Source organism: Stegodyphus dumicola, chromosome 1 (assembly GCF_044657685.1).
Source record: "Stegodyphus dumicola isolate Sdum_Otavi_A_Nest chromosome 1, ASM4465768v1".
Classification (NCBI taxonomy): Eukaryota; Metazoa; Arthropoda; class Arachnida; order Araneae; family Eresidae; genus Stegodyphus; species Stegodyphus dumicola.
Genome location: NC_140768.1, coordinates 5,010,972 through 5,037,529, shown reverse-complemented (window position 1 = coordinate 5,037,529; position 26,558 = coordinate 5,010,972). Strand labels below are relative to the sequence as shown.

The following is a 26,558-nucleotide window of genomic DNA, read 5'->3' as shown; positions in this document are numbered from 1 at the left end:
AAGGAAGTAAAAATACTTAAAAATTGAAAGTTTAGTCTTACAGTTACAATACCAGAGACTTTTAAAAATCGCACGTGATAATGGCAGTTTTGTTCTAGTTGCAGTTACAAAGAAAGTTACATGCAGATCGAAGCAAGAAGGAATAACAGTTATTCTTATAGTTTCTGGAATCCTTACATTCAATCATGGTGGCACCTGTGGAATTTCCGTTTTCATTTAATATAAAATGTTGCACTGAAAGGGTATGAAATTACATAAAAAATTGTCGAATGTAAGTAAAAAAGCGTTCTTCGGCACTTTTCGGCATTGCAAGCTGGACACGACACCACTCTGAAGAAAGGAAAGCTTCAAATGTTAGCGGAGAAAGAAACCTCTAAACGGTGATAAAATATCCCAGTCACGAATTTGGAAAAAAAGAAAGTTCTAAGAAGAATAAGTTCAAAACTTCTTTCCAAAAAGAAAAAAAACCTTTTCTTTCTTGTTTTTATTCTTTTGTGGAAGAATTTTGTTGTGTTATTACTTAAGAAGCCACACGAACCGCTGTAACGTTTTCTCTTTTCAGAGAAAAACTTTCAGTTTTGCTTTTTTTTTTTTTTTTTTTTTTTTGACTTGTACGTGAAATATCAAAAGAAAATGAAACTTTAATGCTCTCTTTGAATGTCTGATACTCTGAGAATTTCTAAAGAAGGGATAATGTACAAGGTAATTCACTCTAAACTACTAAGCTACGTAGGCAACGAAACAGATAGAAATTACGTTTACAAAATGTGCTGCAAGAACATATCCTTGAATTTTATACTGCTGACAGTTTACGACATAGCTTGAAAGTAGTTTGAAATTTAATGCCGCTGGCTTTTCTGGAACTTTTACAGTGGTTCTAAGACTTATTTATTCCATTATAATATACACTGGCGTTCAAAATTAAGAGAGGCCCATCAGTAGTCGAAGGGTTAACACCGCTGAACATTAATCGAACAGGCTTCGAGTCAGATATTCTACGTGGAAAATCTTGAGATTAGAAGAAGTCCGTTAAGCATGATATGTTATGTGTTAGCCATTGGAAAGGCTTTGGTGACATTATAATGTATTTCCCCCACTTCTCTAGCGTGCCTTCGTGGTGTAACGGTAGCACGCTGGGCCGGTATTCCAGAGGTCCATGGTTCGATTCCCGGCGAAGGCGGTTGCTAATTTTTCATCTCACTTGCTTCCAAAAAAATACTAATGTCTCTAAAAGTGGCGCCCGAACTAAAAGCGTTGTGGATGATGATTCTCCGCACCCAGGATTTGGCGACTAGGTCCCCTAAAACCCTAGTCGTCCTTTAAAAAGGGGAATATATAAGGTATTTCTCCCACTTCCCTAGCGTGCCTTCGTGGTGTAACGGTAGCACGCTGGGCCGCTATTCCAGAGGTCTGTGGTTCGATTCCCGGCGAAGGCGGTTGCTAATTTTTCATCTCTTCTGCTTCCAAAAATATCCTAATGTCTCTACAGTGGCGCCCGAACTAAAATGGGTGTTGCATGATGATTCTCCTCACCCAGGATTTGGCGACTGGGTCCCTTAAAAACCCCAGTCGACCTTTAAAAAGGGGAGTATATAAGGTATTTCTCCCACTTTCCAAGCGTCCTTCGTGGTGTAGTGGTTCTGCACGCTGGGCCGGTATTCCGGAGGTCCGTGATTCGATTCCCGGCGAAGACGGTTGCTATTTTTCATCTCTCTTGCTTTAAAAAAAAATCGTAATGTCTCTACAATATAACAAAGGAAGACGTGCTAAAGACAACGCATCAGTTTAATTGTGCACAGTCTTAATAAGTATGAATATGCTCAGATTATAATTTTCGGTTCTTACCGTACCCTCCACACCTTTATATAACATTATTAACAGTTTTAGAACAATGGAAAAAACAGAGCGATGAGAACGTACATGTGGCCAGCAGAAAGCAAAACATGGTTTGGTTTAGTTGGTTTAGGCAATTAGTAAGGGGAGGAATGCCTTCGTGAAAGACTTTCTAAGGCAGGGTTTCTTAAACATTTTTCCGTCGAGACCCCCTTTTATCACTGAGATTTTTTCGCGACCGCCAGAACCCCATAATATTTGCAAAACATTAGTGGGACCCCATAAATATTGTGCAAATCCGACAAACATGCGAGTGAAACTGTACTGTATATATGTACTATTGCAGTTTTTTTCACTTGTACTGTAATATATGTACTATTGCAGTTTTAGGTCATTAACTTTAATTTCTAATTTTAACACATAGAACAATGAGGAAATTTTAAATAAGTAGCAGACGAAATGACAGCGTCACGTGCAAAGCAAGGAAAATGAACGTTTATATTGTAAAAAGAATGCGTCGAAATGTTTTCGTTTTTTCCTTTGTCTGTATTTTCTTATCTTTATCTATTTTCAGATACATTGTGTAAAAATATTTGGTAATTGTAAAATTATTATAATAAGTTAAAGAAATATAAAAACTGCTAAAATTTTTAGCGACCTCAGGTCCGGTCGCGAACCACAATTTAAGAAACCCTGTTCTAAGGCAAAACTGGCTCGTATACTCTTTACACATGGGGAAAACCACGAAAACATCCATGCAGCCAACCCGTTCGCGGGATTCGAACGTAGAACCGAACTAACAATGTTCAGCGACCTCACCGCTCGGCCTCTGGTGGTCCCTAGCAAAACATAGGAAAAAAGGCCTGCGCAGTTTTACAGCGATAAAAATGGCAACGGAAGTAAAAATTGTAACTGCTGTGTTTTAAGACTTGATTTCTTTATTTAAATTTTGAGCTCCGCGATTCGATGATATCCAAACGCAATACGGAGCGATAAGATGACGTAATTAGTTTTTAGATATGATGCAGTTTAGGTTCCAGGAAAGGGTCGTAACCAAATTTAAGATAGTAATTTTTTGTTTCATATTTTTTTATCTTACATACACTGAGAAGACAAAGCGTTATGACCATCCCCACATTTTTCAATGAACTCTTCTGCATGACGTCGAGAGCACGTGATTAAGTGGGGATGGTATTTAACTGTTGGCTGCTGGAGAAGGTAAGGAATCATACAAACATCATCAAGTCCTACCTGACTGGTAGACTCTCATCGTTCACATATCAGGCACAAATTCCACTCCCCGTCCCATCAGGGCCGGTGTCCCACAAGGGTCCCTTTTAGGGCTCACTTACTTCAACCTTACTAGAGACTTGGCTCATTAAGTGGAAAATTCAAGTGAACGTGGACAAAACACAGGCTATTATATTAACAAGGAAACAGAAATTGAAGAAAAATGTCCATTTCTATGGAACTTCAATCCCATGGGCCAAGCAAGTCCCTTATCTTGGGATGACCCTCACTAAAACTCTCTCACACACCCCCTACACTACAGCTATTATACATAAGTTTCGAGCTCGTAAAGCTAGACTCTTTCCCCTAATTGCTCGAAACAGCGTTTTGTCTACAGATAGCAAGTTGCTCATTTATAAATCCATCTTGCGACCATTGCTTTGTTATGCCTGCCCTATATGGGCATACTCTAACAAAAATTTCAGAAAAAGGTTACAAACTGCTCAAAATAGCACTCTGAGGCAATTCGCAAATGCACAGTGGTATATTAAAAACAAACGTATTCATGAAGAACTGGGGGTCAGCCAACTCAGATCCTATTCCTACAAAATTGCTAAGAAATTTCATGCAAAACAGAACACCATCAACAACCCTGCTATTAAAATTGCCACCTACAACCCCAATGACTTTGCTAATATCAATCGCCCCCTGGCCATCCTCAACCCCTGGATTATGTAACCTACTTACTAATATCTGTTTTTTGTTTATTCTGTGTTTATTGCTCAAGTCATTGTTTTTAGTTTTTATTGTATAACCTCATGCTTACCCTCACTTCTTTGTTTTTGCTAAATTTTTATGGTTTCGCAACCTATGTTTATTCCTGCTTGATGTAACTATGCATATAATCATTGTAATCGCCTTATTGCATTATCTTGCTACTCTTGGATTCGAGATGCCATTACTCACACTTAACCTTCTATAACATGTCACTGATCTGCTTATTACAGATAATCCACCAGCTCGACGGCTCTGTGCCCCCCAAATTTCACACACGCACTTCCCATTTAAATCTTAAAAATCTTAATATATTAAAAGTAGAAAAATATATTAAAAAAAAACTTTTCTATGTTATTTACCAGGTTAAATACTTTTATCATTCGTAACTAAAACTATTGATCTACACGGGGCCTAGGTACCCAGGTGTCTTGACGCACCATCCGACTGGAGTAAGGAATCATTCTTGCGCTTAACTTTTGCGAGTGGTGGAAAGGTCTGCTGATCTAAGGGAATCTGAAAGAGGGAAGATTAATAATGGCCCGAAGACTCGGAACGAGTATCTCTGAAACTGTATTACTAGTAGGTTGTTCCCGATATGCTTTTGTTAGTATTATTGCAAAGTAGATAAATGACAGGTGATGGAGGACGGGGACGCCGGAAACCAGCAGTAAACTCCAAGGAGTTGGAGGTCCTCGCATCATCAAAGGAAAAGAACATTGCAGACTGTCCGGCTTGGAACAGCAAAATCGGCGTCAAACAGTGGCTCAGCTGACAGCCCAATTCAATACAGGTCCAAGTGTTTCAGAGCACACTGTTAGATATGGGACTGCCTAGCGTGTGCCTTAGTTGACTAAGCGTCATCGTCACCTACGCCTCTCCAACAACTGAAAAAATCCTTTTTTAGAAAAGTCATTAGATTTATTCATAGAAACATTATTGAGATGCTGTTTGACTGTTTCTGAAGACGCATTAACCCTTTGCGGCACAGTGTGTCCGGTCTGGACACACCTAAAAATTTCCTTCTGTACGCACAGAAAAATTGAATGAAAAAGGATTTATAGGTTACTCTGAACCTTCTTTATTTATAGAAGATGGTAGCTCAACACAAACCAGTCCATATATTTGAGCCATGTTTAGATTTTTAAGACCCTCATTTTTCAAAGAAATCTTCCAGATTTTTTTAGGGTATAAAAGGAATTGTTTGAAAAGAAATTTCTATGTTATTTTTTGGCTGTATGCTAATCTCCTTATTCTATATTAGTTTTAAATTTTTACCTTGAAATCTTGCCTAAAATCAGATGGCGAACCCTAGGTGTACCCAGACCGGGCTCACCGATCATCTAGGACAACTGAGAGTCTGTATTCTTTGTTTCTCCGCATCTCATCGGTCAGTTCATTGACAACAATGTTCGTTTCAGCACTCTTTTCGAAGCTCTATTCAATCAGTGTGTGCCCAAATGGGCACACCAACAGAATTAAACGATAAGTGCTATCTTCACAAAATTTTACTTGTATACTCCTCTAGGCCTAATTAGACTGCCTACCTTTCTTTAAATCAAAATTCCAATTTTAAAAGGTAGCGTGCCGGAAAGGGTTAACTTTAAGTAAAAAAAATCTATATCGAAATAAAAAATTCTACGAAATATCACATTTTTATTGCAAATACGCGTGAGTGAACACTTTAAAAAATAGTTGTATAGTAGTGGATAACTAATTGATTCCAAGATTCGACACAAACAAGTAAGCGAGCAAAACCAAAGTAAAATTGCACAAAATTAAAGAAGAAACGAAGATTAGCAACGGAAGTTCTTATTTACACTTTGCCTTCCTTTCGCTGTTCTCCATTCTTTAATCCGGAAATTTGTGTTTAGTTTGAAAGATGTATGGTTAAATCCCTCGTGAAAAAATACTAAGCCAGCTTAAACCGATTTCATTTAATTAATTAATAAAGGTGTATTTAATTATGGCAAAGCACACGAGGGCTATCTGCCTAAGGGGAGGGATGCCTTCGTGGAGGACTTTCTAAGGGAAACTGGCTCGTGTACACGTTACGCTAAAAAGATAAAGAACGAGAGGACTATACTATAGGAAATGTCTGTTGCTCTGTATTTTATTCCTAGAAAAAAAATTAATTTTGAGATTAATCTTCGCGAAACCCCAGCAATCACATGACTAACAGAAAAAATGTCATTTATCTAATTTTTTAGATTCAGATACACCACCCATGAAGCAACCCGTGATAAAACTGAAAATGAAAATTTTATTCTAAGAAAAGGATGTATAACAAGTTCATCTGTACCGGAACAAGTTGTTTTGTGGCTTCGCAAAAAGGAGAAATAGGTTTTATATTTCAGGTGTTCAGTCCCTATAGCAACCGATGTGTATGAGATGTACGTATATTTCTTTCATTACTTGCAGCAATAAACATCGATTGTGTCACGGGAATAATAAAAGCAGATCGATGGAGCTTCGTTAATCAAACGAAAAGAAAAACTGCCCTTGTGTCTAACATGTCTACGTTGATTGAAGAAAAGATGGTGTCAACAGAAATATAATATCATATAAATTTACAGGGATGTATAGATCCAAAAATAAGAGGAGTCTGTAATGAACAGCTATTGAAAAAATTTTTAATTACTAGCAGGTAACATCTTCAGAAAACTCGTTGATCTAAAAATGGAAGCATCGACGAGTATTACAATAAAATCAATGCTTCAGGTTTTCTCATATGATAAAAATATTCTAATCACGCAATTTAGTAAACCCGCAAGATATTAATAGCCACAATAAAACAAAATAAGCTTGCAGCTCTTAGATACTGTTTAAAAATAAACAGAACAAAATTATAACTAAAAATAGAAAATCTGAAATGTTTCAGATTTTAAATTACATCCAAGGGGGCGCTTTTTTAACATTTTGTTTGTTACCTTTATTTATTAAATATCACGTTCTTCGCACTTAAACCATAAAATTCAGTTTAACAGCAATATCGCAAAATAGTTTTAAAATGAGCCTATCGTTCAAACTTTCCGATATAGACACTCGCGCTGGAGATAAAATTGTTTTTTCTGTACAACGTTGCCATGGCTCGCTTTGAAATTCTTGAGTTTGTTAATCAAAAATTCGTTAAAGTTTTACAAAATAGGAAATCGATAATTCCAAATTTCAAATTTGGTTTTCCACATGTCGATATTCGTAGGAGGGTTACGTCATTCAAATTTCGATGGCTCTATGAACCGTTGTTTTATCACAATGCGAGAAATATACATACATTTAATGCAGATTTTTCATTATTTAATTTCTTTAAATATAACACAGGGCGATAATACTTTGTGGAAACAATTTGAAAAGTGATTCGCCGTTTGTAGTGAATCGACGCAAAATCGCAAAACGAAAACAATAGTTCTTCAAGGACAAAGTCCCTTTGAACTAATAATAAGTAAAAAAAAAAAAAAAAAAAAAAAAACTCAAAGCTGTCAGATTTTACATTATGCTCTAAGGAGCGTTTTTTAACATTTTGGTGTGTTACCCTTATTTATTAAATATCGTTTTCTTCGCACTTCAACCATCAAATTCAATTCAACAGCAATATTGCAAAATAATTTTAATATGAGCATATTTTTAGAATTTCCGATACACAGTCTCACGCGCTGGAGATGAAATTTTTTTTTTCGTATAGTGTTGCCATTCCTCGCTTTGAAATTGTTGGTTTTCTTAATCAAAAACTCACAAATGCTTTACAAAATATGAAATAGATATTAAAACAAATTCCAAATTTGGGCTTCCAAATAACCATATTCGGGTGGGGACGTACGTCATTAAGAATTTGAAGGCTCTAGGTACCGTTGCTTTATCACAATGCCAGAAATATACATACATTTATGTCATACATCTTCATGATTTAATTTCGTTAAATATAATACAGGGCTGTAATATTTGGCGGGAACAGTTTGAAAAGTGAATCAACGCAAAATGCCAAAACGGAATTAATAGCTCTTTGGGATAAAAATTCGCTGAAGTGGACTGGAATTGTAAAAATTGTCAATATTTTTTAACATTTGTGACTAAACGACCTCCAAACTCTATAACTTTACAATAGAGTGCGTAGTGATTGTTGGAATTCTTTTATGAGACCATGCAGATGAATTCAGGTGCTCAGAAAGAAAATTATTTGAGGTAATATTCTTAACCTTTTTACTGTGGTTAAGTGGTTAAGTTTACTTTAATACAGTCTGAGTTATTTACTGTGGTTAAGGCTCTAATAAGACGCCTTAAACAAAGTAAATAAGTCTGTCTGTTTTATGGCATTTATTTGAAATCGAAAACGTAATTTAAATTTTATTTTTTATTTATTTTAAGGTGATTTATAGTTATTGTATAAAAACGTAACTTTAGCATTCAAATACTTTGGAGAAACTCAAAATATATACTAAAAAATAATACATTTTTCACTTCCGTATTGACATCAATGTCTAGGACGAAATAATCTTCGAGAAAATGATTTCGTCAAAATAACAGTCACTCCTTATTGTGCAGTTCAGGAATTAAAATTTTTGGAAAAAAGCCACGTAGCATTTAACCCTTGCATTATTTTATATTAAAATTTTAAACTTTTTCAATTTAAACGTTTTTCATTATCTTAAAATACACGCATGTCCATAAATTAAGGATAATTCGGAGTAACCCGGAAATCGAACTCTAAAATAAATATATCACCTGTAAAATCACTACACACATCTTGAAGAATCATATGAAAATTTCAGGAAGTAACCAGATGACACCGATGGTACGTCACAATGACGAGAGTGTAAGAGTGTGATATATAAGGAATACAGGCAAAGAAGTAAAATTGTTCGCAGGCCCTTTATAAGTATTTCAGTGCAATAACCGAATAGTTATGACACAAAGGACGCATTTGGATGATTTTTTACGTGGTAGAATTATCGGCCGTCTGGAATATGGGCGTACCCAACTGGAAGTATCAGACGAAATTGGAACTGCCCAGAGTGTCATCTCCAGGCTTTGGCCAAGATGATGATACCAAGATGATGGTAATGTGATTAGACGCTACAGCACAGGTCGCCCCAGAGATACAACGCCGAATGAGGACCGGTATTTGGCAGTTACTGCCAAAAGAAACAGGCGGAGCACAGCCTCAGATCTGTCTCGTCAGCTATTTTCAGCCACTGGTAAGACAATTTCACGGCAGACCGTGTACGGATGCTTAGGGCAGATTGGTCTATATGCTCGTAGACCTGTCAGATGCGTTCCACTTACTGCAACTCACTGTCGCCTGCGGTTAGCCTGGAGTAGAGAGCATGCATTGTGGACACCGCAACAGTGGGCTTGTGTGATGTTTTCCGACGAGTCCAGGTTTAGCTTGCAGTCTCATTCTCGCCGGACTTTCATATGGAGAGCTCCAGGTACCCGTTACCACCAAGGAAACATCATTGAACGACACCGTTACGGTGGTGCAGGAGTGCTCGTTTGGGGTGGAATTATTCGGGGTTCCAGAACTGACCTGCATGTTCAAATTGGAACCGTGACAAGCCAAATCAATCGGGACTTCATTCTGGAACAACATGTGCGTTTGTTTCGGTGCTCCATGGACGCAAATTTGTGTTTATGGATGACAACGGCCGTCCTCACCGTGCAAACATCGTAAGCGAATGCCTTCAATCGGAGGATATCACCCGTATGGACTGCCAGCATTCTCACTAGACTTGAATCCAGTAGAGCACGTGTGGGACATGCTTGGCTGACGAGTTGCAGCCCGTGAACCTCCTCCTACATGTCTACCGGAACTTCGCAGAGCATTGCTTTTTGAGTGGTGTAATATCCCCCAAAGATCAGATCAATAATTTGATACTCAGCATGCCTAGGCGTTGTACGGACTGTATTGCATCGTCTGGGAGACATACAATGTATTAACAATCATACCAACCATCTAATATTGGTTTTTTGAAAATATGTTTTTTTTGTAATTTGCTCCAGGGAGAAAAAATCGCTAATTTTTTTAATAATATCAAACATATAGCATCTTTTTTTTGCTCTTTACCTTTTGCTTAATAAATTCATGCTTGTTGCCAACGAAAAAATACTTGAAAATACAATATTTTAATTAATGTCATCAATATAATGAAAAAAATTAATAAATTAACTCCTTTACAACAGGGGTCGGTAAACTACGGTCCGCGGCTTAATATATTTTTTTTACACGAAAAGGTTTTTAAATAAATCAAATCGGGCTCTGTCGCAACTGTCGATAGTCCAGCTGAGAATGTTCCGGACATTGGTGGTGGCGTGATTGGTGGTGAGAAGTCATGAATAATAACCGCATCAGAAGCATCTGCCGTTGCCATTAAACAAGCGTTGCTATTTCTCTGTTTTGCTTTAGCAACGCATATGATATTTATTATCTGTCCCATCTGTTAACGGACCATCAGCGTTCTGTGATAATTTGTTCAAAGTATTTAACTTGTTTTATTACCCACCGTTGTCATGCGACTCTCAAGACCCTATAAGAAGAAAAATCTGATGTATACACCACGACTTCCTTATACGGAATATTAAATTATACGCATTTTTTCTTGCATTTCATTTAAACTTATTAGATTGAATTAAACCTACTTCGCCGACAGCGCATAAACCACAATAGAATAAATGCATTCTTTAAAATTCCCTTTGTTTACCATAGAGACACTCTGGCGCTAGGTTTACTTAACAGTATTATATTTCGTTCATATTATAACTCATAATGCACAAAATTTATATCATTTAAAGAATTATCGAATCGTTGCCACATGTTCTATTCAAGTACTATAATAAAGCTAGAACTATGTATAAAAGAAATTAAGCAAACAAAAAAGAAACAGTTTTTCACAGACGATTGAGTATTTCTCATTCAATTAATTCAGTTTTCACCTCGAGACAAGGCAAAAATACATAAAAACTCAAAATACCTGTATTAAAAATTACCAAGTAAATCTTAAACGCTTATTTCCTCGAAAAAATTCCAGAAAGGATTAAGCATGATTTAAATAAAAAATGAAGGCGTTATCTTTGTTGTTGCGAAGCTAAGTTTCTCAAGATTGGCAACAAATCCGCTACTCAGCTGTTTCATATGTAAACAAGAGCAATGGCCGCCATCAAATTAGGCTTAGAGGCACTTAAACAATTTTAAAATTGTTGATAATTCTAAAAATATTGCATACAGATTTACTAAAGGCATAAAACCCTTAACCGGAAGATAAAAACAACATAATTCAATCATTTTTAAAGCAAAAAATGTACAATTTACAAACATATAAGAGTAAAGAAACTGAGATCACTGAACCAGATAACAGAGTGGATATATTTATAAATGTATTTATATACGTCTAGCGCGGCCGACTGAAACCAAAATACGAGGTGCACATCTACATGTTATAGTAGTCTTATATACAAAATTTCAACGTTCTGAGGTTACTCGTTTTTGAGTTATGCGAGATACGTACGCACGTACGTACATACGTTCGTACAGACGTCACGAAAAATTCTCTTCAGAATTCATTTTTAAATCAGATTTTTAGTTTTTTTTGGAGTAAAAGAGTCTTTTATTCTGTCCTTACGTACAGATATCACGCAAAAACATCGTTAAATTGCATTCGAAAGCGGTCAAAGTGGATATTTTCGTTGAAATATGCTGCCTGAAGCTTTTCGCGATTACAATACTTCCTTTTTACTTCGTACAAGGAAGTACAAAATGGGTTTCGAATGTCATGGTTCAGAATCAGAATCAGCAGAATGTAGTTTAAACTGTTTTGTCGCAGAATTTAAAAGACAGTTAGAGCTGAAAGAGTGCAATATGTGTCATCATTACCAAACTAAGCTCGACGCAATATTCAAAATTTACAGAAAATGAACGATCGCTAAAATTGGAAAGTATAAAAAGGAATGCTTCATCGTAGAGCAGTCTATTCATAAAAAGCAAAAAAATCTGATGACCTTGACTTCCTTGTAACGACCACATGACACATCTGACCACATGACTTCCTTGTACGAAATATCAAACTATACTTATTTATTCCTGTATTTCATTTAAACTATTTCCTCGAATTTAATTAGAGATATCTTTATCTTTCTCATTCAATTAATTCAGTTCTCACTTCGCAGCAAAGCAAAACATTAAAAAAAATATCTTCATTAAAAATTGAAATGTAGACAAAAACATAAAACATCAAATACAGTTAAAACAATTAAATAAGATGTTTAATATAATATCTAAACATGTCAAAATTAAAATAAGAATTCATTAGTAGAACAAACTCGAGAAAGAAAAAAATGCGAAAAGGAAAAATATACAAAATATAAAAAACTAATCTCCTTTTACTGAAACTTCAATTCAGAACTCATCAGGGGAAAATGAATTAAAGCTTCATAAAAGTCGATTAATATGTTTCGAAAACACGCTTCATTCTCCTGGCTCATTTGAGATCAAAAACTAAAAAAACATTAAGTTTACCTTATTTCAATCCTGTAGCTATACCGTAGGACGGGTTTAAAAATTTTTCTTTTAATTTTTAACCTATTATTATGTTTCCTTTTGTATATTCAAATACAAAAATTTACTGATGGATAAATGAGTATATTATCTCCTAATGTAAGTATTAGGCAATTCATTATGAGTAATTCATATATTTACTTCAATCTTCGATATATATATATATATATAGTATATATACTTTTGGTGTGACCGATTGCAACCAAAAGAGGTGCATAACTACAAGTTATAGCGGTCCTATGTACAAAATTTCAGCGTTTTGAGTCTACTCGTTTTTGAGTTATGCGAGATACATACATACGTACCTACGTACGTACAGACGCCACGAAAAAGTCTATTTTGAATCAGTTTTAAATCAGTTTTTATATATATAGTTTATTATATAAATCTCTTTTAATCAGTTTTTTAATTCGTTTGGGAAAAAAAAAGAGTCCATTATTCTATTATTACATACAGATGTCACGCAAAAACATCGTTAAATTGCATTCGATAGCGGTCAAAATGGATATTTTCGTTGAAATATGGTACTCTGAATTTTTCGTGATTTCAGTATTTGCTTTACTTCGTAGAAGGAAGTAAAAATTGTAAATTTAAAGTAGATTGTGATGAGTATTATTTTTTATATTTAGTATATACTTCTATTTGTTTTTCTTCAAGGTGGTGCTGGTGTTCCTACTTAGTATAGCGTCATTAATCATCTACTTCATCGATGCCTCTCGGTAAGTTTTTCTCTCATCTTCTGCACTTTAATTTCATGCATTATTAATTTTTGCGTGCAGATTATTAGTGTAGCGAATAAATTTCTGTGTAGGTACTGGTTTTTATAACTTGTTAAAATGTGTTCTTGAATATCTATTGCTTGCTGCATATTGTCGACGTATCATACATTAATTTGACAATATGCTATAAACAATGCAGATAAGGAGAAAAGAATGTTTTCTAATTTGACGGAAAGATTCAATTAACCAATTGCATTCCACTTAATCAAAGGTTTTCATTGTTTGAGTGAAATATGTGTAATTATTTTAAATCTTTCGCGAAACAATGATGATATCGAAACTAGCATTATTGTAAAATTATTCTATATTTTTATTCGGTGTTATATTTATGCAATACTAGCAGCTAAGCTGCCAGCCTTCGACTGGCTTTTAAATATACCGGAAAAATGCCTGAAAGGAACACCAAACGATACATTTAAAAACTGCGCAGAATGCAGAATTTTACTCTACCGAACAATAAAAAAAGTACAAATTAAAAAATGCATTACATATAACAAAATTATAATGAAATAAGCAATGCTTGCCTTCTCTTAACAAACGTCCAGTATCCAAGAGAAACATTACGTTTAAAAGCCGAACAAAATTATCATTTTCCAAGTGGCAACAGTGGTGATTTTCAACAGTCAGCAGTCCAGTATACAACTGAATGATAAAATGTTGCCAAAACCCCTTTTCTAAAAGAATGAAACTATTCAAAATGATGCGATAAAATCGAAAAAATAAAATAAAAAAATCTGATTCGAATTTTGAAAAAATCGGTTAAAAATTTGCATGTATAAAAATAAATTTTGAATGATTTTATTGGACGAATAACGAATCCATTTTAAAGAGAGCTTTAAACACATAAACGAAGCATCGAAACACATAAACGAAGTGATAAATCAAAGTACACGCACAGCAAACAGAATCTTCCGAAAGCAAAGCAGGATGATAGAGATAAATAATATATAAACAGAAATCACGTAAAACATTTACGTATGTGCATATACAGAGTGTTTCAGAAATATTTCACGACTAAATAAGCCTTAAATAATTGATCACGGCATTATTTTCCATCACTCAAACAAATCAGAAACAAAATCAATCAAATATACAAACAAAAAAGCTTTACGAGGAAAACTTTCTCACAATAGTATCAATTAAAAGTTTTCGGTACAGTTTACAAATTCATTTTGAAAAACGACAGACAGACACCTTATATTAAAAAAACATTCATTTACAAGCGCTGGTTTCGAGTCACTATTTCTAGGAATACTAAACTGCAAAATTTTTCTAGTCCATGAAATTTAGTTTTATAGTATCTCCTTCTCGTTTTTCTACTCATCAGTTTAATAATTAATCTTCCTTAAATTTTATATCCTTGAATGGTAAAGATTTATCGGTCGACAAATTCAATTTCTTTGATACCTGAAGAAAAAATAGTGTCATTTAAGAAAATAAATGCTTTGAAAAATTATATGTTTTATAGCTTGTCATTAAAATAGCAGTTTAAAACAGTAGAGTTGACTTATTACTTTTGTCTTGACCGCCGTGCTACGTTGATTGGTTCCCACCAGGAGGCAGATTATTTAACGCATATAAAAACAGAGCTCGTGAAGTCAAGTAAGAACTTTTGGCAGCGACCGTACACTACCTCCGAAGTATATTCGCTGAGTTTTCTAGACTGCCTAAATCGGGTTTATCCTCGGCTAGCTGCGTTTACACTAGGGCCTGACTTAAAGCTTACAGTAAAGTTCTGTCTCGTGAATTCACACTTCAGTTACTTAGTAATTAATATTTAATTACTTAAAAACTTACTGTAATAACTTAAGTATATCTTAATCTTTGTTTTCTGTTAATTCTTTGCGTTCTATCCTAGTTAAAAGGTTTACTTTCAATCATCTTCTGAGTTCAGTGTTATTCTAGTGGAAGACTCAGAGGAAGCTATAAGTCGTCCGGCTGCTTACGCGGAGCCAGAATTAAGCAGTGAAATAGTAAGGTTTCATACAAATTAAAAAATAAAATTGTTAACAGTTTGTAGGGTTTATATTTGTTTTAACTAACATTTATTTTAAGCTATCTTTCCTGTCAAGCCTTTACTTTCCTCTGGAATTGCCAATGCCAGAGTATGTAAATTTTAGTAGAACGTGCAGAGTATTCAAATTTTAGCAGAAGTAATTTGAGTTAAATAGAAGAGAAACGAGTTTGTAGATGTGCTTTCTTGATTCACGAGCGTGAAGGTTGCTAGGTAGAAATTTAAGAACCGCACGATTCGGCCTGTGTGCCTACTTCGGCAGTTAGTTGAATCTTTCAACTTCTTATTCAGAAAGTTTGCTGAAATCTCAGCTGTATCTGAGAACGCGGTTAAGTTAGTCACGTTCATAGAGCCTCGTAGGTAGTGACCTCTTTATTTATTCAGCCCGTTATTTATTTTTAGTTGTACTTTTCTATTTTTTTTTAACCGCCGGGTCGGCGTAGTTTGTGAGCGTCAAGTGAACGCATCTGTAACTTCTAAAGTGGAATAAAAAAGGAGTTAAACCCTTCTTAAGAGTTTGTGTAATTTCCAGTTCATAGCAGTCACTACTACTGTTGAGGGCAAGTTGAAGCCACGCAACATCACAAGTTTTTCCCCCCATTACAATACTGCATATTATGAGCCGAATTCTCCCCCTTTTCGTTAAAATTTGCAGCAATTTTCGGATTATTTTTAGTTTAACTACCTGCAATATACTGTTGTATTTACTATTGTAATACCCTGAGAGGCTGTATGAAAACATAACATTTCGTACATTTTTACTGAAATGTGTTGTGAGACTGAAACTCTCTTACTACGAAAATCTGGTTTATTAATTCATTCCTTAAATTAGAAAAGATAATCTAAGTAAGATTGCAGAGACATTAAGTAATTTTTTGAAGCAGAAGAGATGAAAAATTAGCAACGCCTTCACCGGGAATCGAACCACGGACCTCTGAAATACCGGCTTAGTGTGCTGACCACTACACCACGAAGGCACGCTAGGAAGGCGGGAGAAATACCTCACAAGATCCTTTTACATAGTGCATAGAATCAAACCTAAAACAGATTATCCACCTAGCATGTCAAGTTCGCTACTAAATATGAATATCTAATAGCCTGGACACTAAACATTGGATATTTTTTTAAATAATGCGAGACCACAAGGCATAGGAGATGCGTATTAGGCAGTTTACACATGACTATGTACCTTAGGATTTAAAAGACTATTAAATGGTAGTATGACTTTGCAATGAAAACTTCAGAACAGCCAACAGAGAAAGCTTTTTGCACAAATCTTATGAAAAAGAACTTCTGTATCTGGATCTATGATTAATCTTTTAGGAAATACGTATTGAATCGCGTAAATCCTTCGAAAGTAGATTCTTTTAAATGCCATATACATAGAGAAAGAAAGGTAGCTGTTAACTATTTTTCTACGATCATAAATACCTTAAATAGATATTACATCGAATTTGTTTAATGTTTGCGAATACTTCATTTCAAAAGCTTGATAGGCGATTCTGAAATCTTTGTAAAAATTTGGAAACATAATTTCTTTACCAAACACTTCGGACAAATCTTTGAGGAATTTCGGATTATTTTTCAGATAGTGTATAGCAGTGCATATGCTCCACAAAATGTCAGAAGGAAATAAATTTTGCTGCCAAAGAATGATACCTACTTATTCAATTTTTCTCCGTTCTAAATACATAAAATTTAGGCCACTGATGCTTATTACGTAAAACAGGTACTGGAAGACAAGAAAAGAACGAAAGTTAGAAGAACTAAAATAAATACGAAATCAACTTACTACATAGACGAAAAGAAACTTTTTATGCCAAAATATCTTCCCAAATTCATAACTTGACATACGTATATATAACATAACACGCATATATAAACATAATGTAATCATATTGAGGGGATCGTGAATCCATAATACAGTGCTAAAAATATCCTTTGAAGGTACGGAATTTAGCCATCACCGATTTAAAATTTTAATCTCTTCCTTACTCTCCTGAGGATTTTAACATCCGTAAAGATAGGAAAGTCATACAAAATGGGACTTGTTAATTAATATTTTAAACCTTAAAGAATATCTATTTGCACTTATTTAGCATATTGTTGCTCAGATGAATTTTTGCCTTCACTTTTAAAAAAATATAACTCTAATACAGACTAAAAATGTAACAAATCTACTACCTACTGCTACTTGGGGAAGATAGTTTTCGTAACTCGGAATTTTAAATAAACACAGCATGAAGCTGACATTCAACAAGTAATTCCTCGGCTGCAGATTTACTCGCAAAATACGCAAGTCGGTTTGGTGTACGTCTTAGATTAAAACGACTAGACCGTTTGGCTGCCACCATCTTTTTTTTTTTTTTTTTTTTTTTTTTGTAAACTTAAAATTCTCTCACTATTTAAATTCAATTTACATTTTGGTGGAAGTCGATGGAAGAAATAGTACGCACAATAAAGAATAATGGCAATGTAATAGTTAAAATGCACTTCACAAACTGATTAGAGGAACCTTACCATTTATCATTCTGTGTGTCATAAGTATGATAACCCCGACTTAAATGTTTTCTGCAGTATGCTAAGATAAAGTGAAAATTTAAGATACAGTTACACAAAGGTATTTGCCGAAGTTTTTTCAACCCGATGTTTGATGAGAAATATTACGTGAAGGGATCTTAGAATTTTGAGAATGTCAAGAACAAAATTGCGAGTACAAACTGAAGTGCAAACATATGTTCGGCGTGTTATTTTACCTTTATTTATTTTACCATTTATCTTCCATAGAACCACCAAACCACCAAGATATTAAAAAACTCTTTAGTTTTCTAGATGTAGTTTAAGTAAATTTAATTGTTCATCTTAAGACAAAAAATATTGATCCCTATCTGTTTCTAAAGATACTGGTTTATTTGGTAATTTACATACTGATACCGGTTCCATACATACTGATTTAAGTCTTAATCGACATGAAAAAGAAATATTGCATGTCGTCATTAACTCAATATTTATTAAACATTTATTATCAAATATTGCTTTATGAAATCAATTAAACATAAAAAACAAGTTCAGTTTCTTTGAATGTCAAAATTATAACGTTTGTCATTCATGGGAAAAAAGTTGAAAAATTATGTTTTTTAGCTAGTTTGATAATAAACTGTAAATAATAACAATGAAAACCTGTGGCAGAAAGTCAATTTTATATCTTAACCCCTTAGCGTTTTTAAGTAAACACGAAAGTGTAAACCTGCCAAAGTGCAAAGTGTCATTTGCACTTTGGCAGCTGAGGATGACGCTTCGGTAAAACCACCGAAACTAGTCCTGTGAAAATTTGCAAATATAACGCTGATTTTTTGTTGTTTGACTTCTAAATTAATATTTGTTCGGCGTGTTATTTTATCTTAACTAAATTACCTGTCAAAATGTGCTGTTCGTCATTTATCAGATGCTTTCATGATTTTGCCAAGAATACTAAACTGCTAAATATTCCCTCTACAAACACCAAGCTTATACTGTACTTTAATTTTCAAATTAATATAGCTTCAAATTTTTTTAACCTTTTCTTCAAAAAACATAAATTTGTTATTCAGAAAGGTTTTTTTGAGAAAGAAAACGAGCGCTAAGGGATTACAAAAGAAGTAAAGAAAAGGTTTTCCCAATTCTTCAATGTTTTCGGTATCCAATTTTGTAAGAAAATTTGAAATTAAAAAGTTAGCTTGTCTGTTCCTTTTATTAACTCAATATTTTTTTAAATATTGCAAATTTTAGTTGAATATTTAAAAAGTATTTTCAGCTAGTTTTGTTAAAATGTTATTAATGTGGTTTATTTATTTATTTATTTATTTATTTTTTTTTTTTTTTGATATACACACCGAGTCAGTAAAATACTAGAAACATCTGCTTTAGTAGCTGGTTGGAGTTTAGAACAGCGTTATTTCTATTTGATATGAGAGATAGTCCTAACTCATTTCACGGCACATGAGGTATTATCAGGCACAACTTTGTTACTTAATATTTTGCAAAATAATCTTTACATATTTATTCAGTCGCTATATCAGGAAACGGACATATACAGCTTTATATAAATTCAGGTTGCTAATCTGGCAAGAATGTTAAATAATCATTGAGGATCAAATGTTAGTTTATGAATGTTAACCCTTTGACTACGAATGTTGAAAAAAAGTACCCAGTTTTCTGTCGAAGTGAACAGCAAAATATGTCCTAGATACGATCAATTTAGCATTTGGGATTTTGGCTCTAGTGTAGAATTGGGTGCCTCTTCGATTAGCGATATTTTGTTTTTAAATTTTGGCAATGAAACCTCATTTCTAGTTAACATAATAGTTTTAACTTTGTTTAACTTCCTAATTTTTTTTAAAGGAAAATAGATTGATGTGCATATGGACAAATTTAAGTCAGTGCGCAATTAGTGCAATTCTGCGATGTTTTTTTAAGTGAAAGCAGATCGATGTGCACATGGACGCAGAGTTTGTACAATTCTTTGACTTTTTATTTTGGTTTTGTGTAGCGGCCATCTTGAAATTGTGCCTTCCTGGCGCCGATCTTGGCGTCAAAAAAGAATTGCTAAAAAACAAGGGGCACCCAATTGTAAACTTTTACCGGGATTTTTTTGACAAAAGAATTCAAGCCAAAGACACGTATGTCCCAGCCGTAGTTAATGATGGGATACATATGTCCCACACCTAGCGATGGAATAAGCACACCTATTATTCTGGAAAACTTTATTAAATGAAATAGATTTACAACGTATGGTACAGAGTAAAAAGTATTCTTTGCATAATCCAAGATTATACATTGGGCAACTGATATTAGTTCTCTTCTCTACGTTCCTTTGTGTACAACGAGCCCGGCGGCGTCTTCATTTTCCAACTATTGGAAGATGGAAGCATTCAGGAGATTTTAAGTACTTTCTAACCGAGCAGTAATTTTTACACTTTTAGTGGGGAGATATAAATTCCGTTAGTAGTGAAAGGGTTAAACTATTCAGTTTGTTCCATTAATCCATAAATTATGTTATTACTTGATCGCATTAACCTGTTAAATTTATTGTATTTCCTGTTTTACTAACCTACTCCAACTATTACATTTTCTCTTTTATATATTTATTCAATTGCAAGGAAATATGATTCAAAGCTACATAATTTACATTTGATGCTAATTTTTTCCCCATGGACGTACGCAGCCCACTGTATATTGCTGTATATCCACTGTATATTGCTGTATATCCACTGTATATTGCTGTCTGTCACTTATTAATTTAGTACAGCATCACATTAGGATACTTTGTGTCAGTTTTAAAGAGATCAGATTTCAGGCTCCTTTTATTCATTTTAGATTCACTCACTGTTTCCTTCTACAGACAGCGGAACGCGATGGGGAGTTTTAATATTGCATTGCAAATGCCTCCCCCCCCCCAATAGTCGATACATAGTGGTATGCGGAGACTTTCATTGAACATTGTTACGAGTATAAGATAAAGCACTGATTAGTCTGGAGGTATTTTGTTTATTAAACGTGTTATCAAGGTATTCATTTTGATGATATCTTACCCAAGCCTTGTTAATCATCAACAATTTACTCAGACATGCTTTTGCTTCCCAGATAGTTATTGTCCCTATCATTGTTACGAAGATTTCACTGATTAATGGGCTTACCAAAGTTCTGTTGCTGTTTCCATCTTGTATGTATCTTTAATCTCTTCTATCTGCATTTCTTTTTCCATTCTGTTCCTGGTTCTCAGTTACGTACTTTCTGATTTACCCAAGTTTAAGCGGACGGTTATATACTTTCAGTTAGTCTACATGGTTTAGTTAACCAATAGCAAATCAATGACAAAAAAAAAGACACTCTCATTACTTGAAGCTGTGTATTTATGTTAAAGTTTATATGCTTTACATGATATATAAAAATGACAATAGTGGCAAAAGGAATATATAAATATGTTACAAGCATTTTGCTGACTCGGTGTACTTGTGCTATGATTTTTAAAGTACTACTTCATCTCTTTAGTATACCTGAACTTGATAAACTGCTATCTTCTCTGCATCTATTACTAAAGTTGAACATGAAATGCTAGAGTTTTAAACATGAAATGCTAAAATGAACGTGAAATACTAAAGTTGAACGTGAAATAATGTAAATGTAATAATATAGGCATGTAAAGAATAAATAGTAAATAATGTAAATGTATAGGCATGTAATAAACCTTCTTGATAAATAGTATGGCAGTTTACTAAAGGAATTTAAATAGAATGAACTAATAATAATTAAAATTTCTAAACGAAAATTAAATTGCACTTAAACAGATTTCAGCTAATTTTACAGTACAGTGGAACCTCAATCTATCATTCTTCAGTGCTGTGGTTAAAAAAAAGATGAATGCAAGAAAAGAGTAGGTCTAAGAATATTTACGTATTGTAAACAAATAACAGTTATTATTTTCAATATGCAACTGCATTAAAAATACTGCATTCTAGTGAAAACGCTGAAAGCTATCTGTTGCTTCTTGGCTAAATTTTGCCTGAATTGAAGGTACTGTTTCTTAAAACTTAAAATATTTTCATGGTCCGTGTTGATTTGAGCAGGAAAAATCACTTTTCTTAAATGTTTCGCAAATCTCAGGGAAGCTCGGCATTACATTTCGTTTTCACGTTGTCTTCTTCCTTACCCTTTATACATTCAAAGCCCGAAAACCTCTGTAAACTAATAAAAATATATTAATGAAAACTAATACGTATCAACCTATTGCAACTCGTTACAAAATAGCAGCCAGTTAAAAACAAGTGCCTTAAGTTTAGGTCACGTGCGAGGCATCTCTGTTTTTTATACACGATATAATGTTCTTCATTCGGTACCAAAAATGACAAAAAAAAAAAATTATTCTTTGCTGGAATGATAGATCAAGGTTCTAATGTACGCGGATACTCGAGCAAATTCCTTTGATCTAGGTTATGAGTAGATTACTCATATGACCTTGAAGCATTTTTAAAATTCATAATAAATAATCTACGCAATCAGTGCTAAATTTTATTATGCGGAAATAAAAGTGAACACATTAATTTGATTTAGGTACTGTTTCACAAATGCTCAGGTTATCTACTTTTGTTGATATAGCAGACGTCATTGCGTCTGTGAGAGACTTACTTAGACAAGGTGTATGGTGTATTTTAATTATGGCAAAGCACACTAGGGCTATTTACCTAAGGGGATGGATGTCTTCGTGGAGGACTTTCTACGGGAAACTGCCTCGTATACACGTTACACATGGGAAAAACCACTTACTTAGGCAAGATGGCCTATGTTATAAGTGAATAAAAATATTGATGAATATTTATTTGAATATGGTACTTGTATAACAATATCAACTGGGTATATTAATATACATATAATGTACATTAATATGCCCAGTTGATATTGTTCAGTTTAACGCATCAGAATAACTTACTCTTATTCTACTAAACCTCCTCACTCTTTGCTATTATTCTACTAAAGTACCATTTATATCCAAGTTTGCACCGACTTATGCATAAAACATTGCTAAAAACCTCATTCAGCACAGTCAAAGTCTTGACAGAGTCTCTTTAATAACCACAGGTCACAAATACTCATCTTCCGAAGTAACTTTATAAATTCCGCTACAAGTTTTAATATTCTATAGAGATTTTTGGCTAGGCCTAACGACAATAGAATGCTCTACCAACTGGGTCCAAATGCTGATAGTCATATAATAAAGTCTTGAAAGGGTCTAATAATTACAAGTCACAAATACTCATCTTCCGAAATAACTTTATAAATTTCGCTACAAATGTTAATATTCTATAGAGATTTTTAGCTAGGCCTAAAGACAATAGAATGCTATACCAATTGGTATAAATGCTGATAATCATATAATAGGCGGTACAGCAACTCAGCTCGTGATAAGTAAGTAAGCGTATCTTGGCTAAAGTTTTTTCACAAATATAAAGACCATTTGTAAACATGAGACTATCTCTAAACACGAGAATATCCCAATCAAAATGTACCAGTGCTAAGATGACGCACAGTGCAGTATCAATCCAGTGTTTAGATTAATCATATTTGATTCTGTCCCATATTAATCTGGAAGCCGCAGTATCGGCTGTCGTCGATCTTGATGTACTGGCATGGACACGGGACGAATTGGATTACTGGATGTCTGCCGCATCGATGTCTACCATATCGGCAAACATCGAGCATTTGTGAAATGTGTAAAAGCGATCTTGATGAGTTTACCTCTGTTTCAAAGCGATGAAATTTGGTATCAGTTGCGTAATTTATTTGTTAGGAATTTTTAAAATATTTCGCGGAATTATGAATAACTCTGTGCAGTTTACTATTTCTCATGCATTACAAATATGATAAATACAATTTGAGAATAATGTAAATGTCATTTTAATAAAAATCTTTGGCGCATTTCTTACGCACCTTGTCTATAAATATGTAAGAATGAAAAGTATTTTGATAGGTCAATATTATTAATTATATACCAAACAATAACTACAGTTTCGCATTTTTTATATATTAAAGATTCAAGTCGTGTATGTTTGGCCATTACAATTGCTGTACCCATGAGAGAGATCTTTAGCAGTTTCTTAAATTTGTCTGTAAAGATATCCAAAGCAAAGATTTTAACAATTTATCAAATTCTTATTTTAGTCTGTTGTATACCATATCTGTTTACTGCGCATTGATTAAATCATATCGAATCATAAACTGGAAAGTAACAAAATTATTTATTGTGCTAAGTTTGAAAAACATACTTTATAGGAAAATTCTAAACTATTGCATTTTTAACTGCTACATTAATTTGAACAAGAAAATGCTTAAAATTGTCAAAATTTTAATTGAGTATTTAGTAATCGCTGTATTAATTGAGTGCTGCTAAATATAATAAACTACAGAGAATCATTACAAGAAGATGTGATATTTTTAGATGCAGCTATCTTTTAACACATTACACCTATATGAACGGCTTTAGTGTCGAACAATATCATAAGCCTCATGGCCGTCCCGGAACAGACTACTTTATCAACGCATTCATTAATTAAATATTCTCCAGAGCCGATCAGGAGATCTGCCAGAATTAGAAATTCATCAAAAGGGAATAGGAAAAGGTAAATTACATTTTAAAACTCTCATGAATTAAATCTAATCTGCATCATTTTCATAGAAGTTCCCCTTCCACATTTATGCACCGATCCACCATGAGTGGCATATTTCTCGAAAGTCTTTTAATTGAAGTGCATTAATCTGGAATTCGAAAATCCTCTAAGGTCATCCTAGGGGACAAAAGGTTTGTTTCATAATTAACAGCAGAGTCAAAACAATGTGAATAACTTCAAATTCATCATAACCAGAAGGTCAGTGAAAGCTAGGATTGTTATAAACCACAGTGAGAAATTTAAAACCGCTTTGTTTTTCATTTAAGAGAAATTGTGCAGTTAGAATTCATCCACCGTTAAGAGACTACTAACGGAGCGTTTTATTATACTGTTAAAGCCTGCTGAGGGAGGACACCGGTTGCACAGGAGCTCTGTAATCTGAGGATGAGAAATGATTGCATCATATCAGAGTATTTTGAAGATGCCACAATTTTTTTTTTTTTTTTTTTTTTTTTTTTTTTGTGGAAACAAAACTCGCAAAAGTGTTTTGTTTCGTATTAACCAGATTTAGCATCTTGCGACTTTTTTTTAGTCTTAAACCTAAATTCAATAGTCCCTGTAAGTAAAATTCAGAGTTACATACTCAAGGACTCCATTCCGGATATGGATTCCTGTAGTATTTACATGATTCCTTGCCTGTGTGGTTTAATTTACATTGGTTTTAGGAAAAAGGAAACATATAAATTCTCTGTTTCCCAGCATTGTTGGTCCGAAAAATAACACTTTCAATTTTTCTGCAGCCAAAATTATTCAAAAAACATCTTTCATTAGTGAATTAGATTTTCTAGAGGCGTTTCACATTCAAAAAATATCTTTCTGTCCTAGTTAACGACCGTAATTCCAGTCCACCTTTACCTTCAGCCTTTAAGGAAATTACATTTTAGTTCTCGTTTCATCAATAGATGGCGCCAGTAGCTTAACTCCTGTCCACCAATCTTATCTTATCTCGTTCATTTGCGCTTTGGCAGCTGAAGATGATGGTTCAGTAAAACCATGGAAGCTAGTCCTGCGAAAATTTGCAAATATAAACGCTGATTCTAAATGAATAGTCCCTGTTTTGATTCTGCAAAATGAAATTAAGGCTTAAAGAGAAGGGATGATCATGTACACTTTTATTAAAATACTTTTAGGAAATGCTCTAGTTACAAGGAAATGTTGGCATCTATGCGTAAATGCAAAAATCCCTGATTAATAGAGACAAATTAAATTTCAAAATTCTTTTAGAGTTGTAATTTTTCAAAATACGAAATATGAAAAGATATCTGCATTTAAAAATATGTCGTCCTTTTGTGATGAATCTGTACACTGAACTGCGAAATGAATGCTCCATTATAAAATTATCAGTGTTAAATTATTCATCACCAGAAGATGACGTTTAAAAGTGTTAAAACAAGAAAGATTCCTGTGTTCTAGGAATTAAGTAAGTTAAACTTGCATGACATCATCATTTTCAATTATGGAAAATAATAAATTGCAAAATTCAATATTTTAATAACGTTTGGGTGTTCGATTTTTCTCATCGAACAGTTAAGTTCAGTTCAAAAGGCTCTTAAACGTACTAATTTGGTTTAATAAAGAACAAATGTTATTAGAAGTAAATTATTTTAATATAAAGAAACAGGAAAAGAATTTTTTGCGTGGCAGTGGTGAAAAATCCTAGTGTACTGTAGTTTGATGAAAAATGACGAAAATTTTATCCTTTGTTTTTGACCCTTTTTCCTTTTGTTTTTTTCCCCCAGCACTGGACACTCCACAAAAGGGTGAGTAGAAATATCAATACCTTACTCTGTCCCTCTAGCACCTGCACATCCTTCGCAATCCTGACCTCTTCCCTCTTTTTCCTTCTCTGCAACTTCTCATTTCGCCCTGTTTCAGCTTCAGAATTATGAAAAAAAAATCCTTTGTATTTATGAAATAGACTGAATAGACTCAATCATTAATGAACGGAACAGTTAAGTTAAAAATAAAGAACATAAGATGGGTAGGATCTAATTTGAGGTTCTTCAGAATTAGACTGAAAAGCAAACTTACTTTGTCTTCACTTTGAAAATTTGAATCATATAACAAACTGACAACTGAAAGTAACAATTCAGTAAAAGAAAGATGAACTTAATCCCGAACGTGAGAGAAATGTTTCACAGGAATATTAGCAGTCTAATTAAAAAAAAAAAAAAAAACTATCA

At 33.9% G+C, this 26,558-nt stretch overlaps 1 protein-coding gene and 1 non-coding gene across 2 annotated transcripts in view; both read left to right on the top strand.

The window, feature by feature from the left end:
* LOC118194290 (calcium-activated potassium channel slowpoke-like) overlaps window positions 1-26,558 on the top strand; it is a 240,720-nt gene that overhangs the window by 49,684 nt on the left and 164,478 nt on the right. Inside the window, exons 2-3 of the mRNA XM_035365509.2 lie at window positions 13,040-13,101; window positions 26,115-26,135. Of these exons, the coding sequence (XP_035221400.1) occupies window positions 13,040-13,101; window positions 26,115-26,135 (83 nt within the window). The remainder of the gene's footprint in view (window positions 1-13,039; window positions 13,102-26,114; window positions 26,136-26,558) is intronic.
* Window positions 1,365-1,436, top strand: TRNAS-GCU (transfer RNA serine (anticodon GCU)). Its single transcript has one exon. It is a non-coding gene; the product is annotated as a tRNA-Ser (tRNA).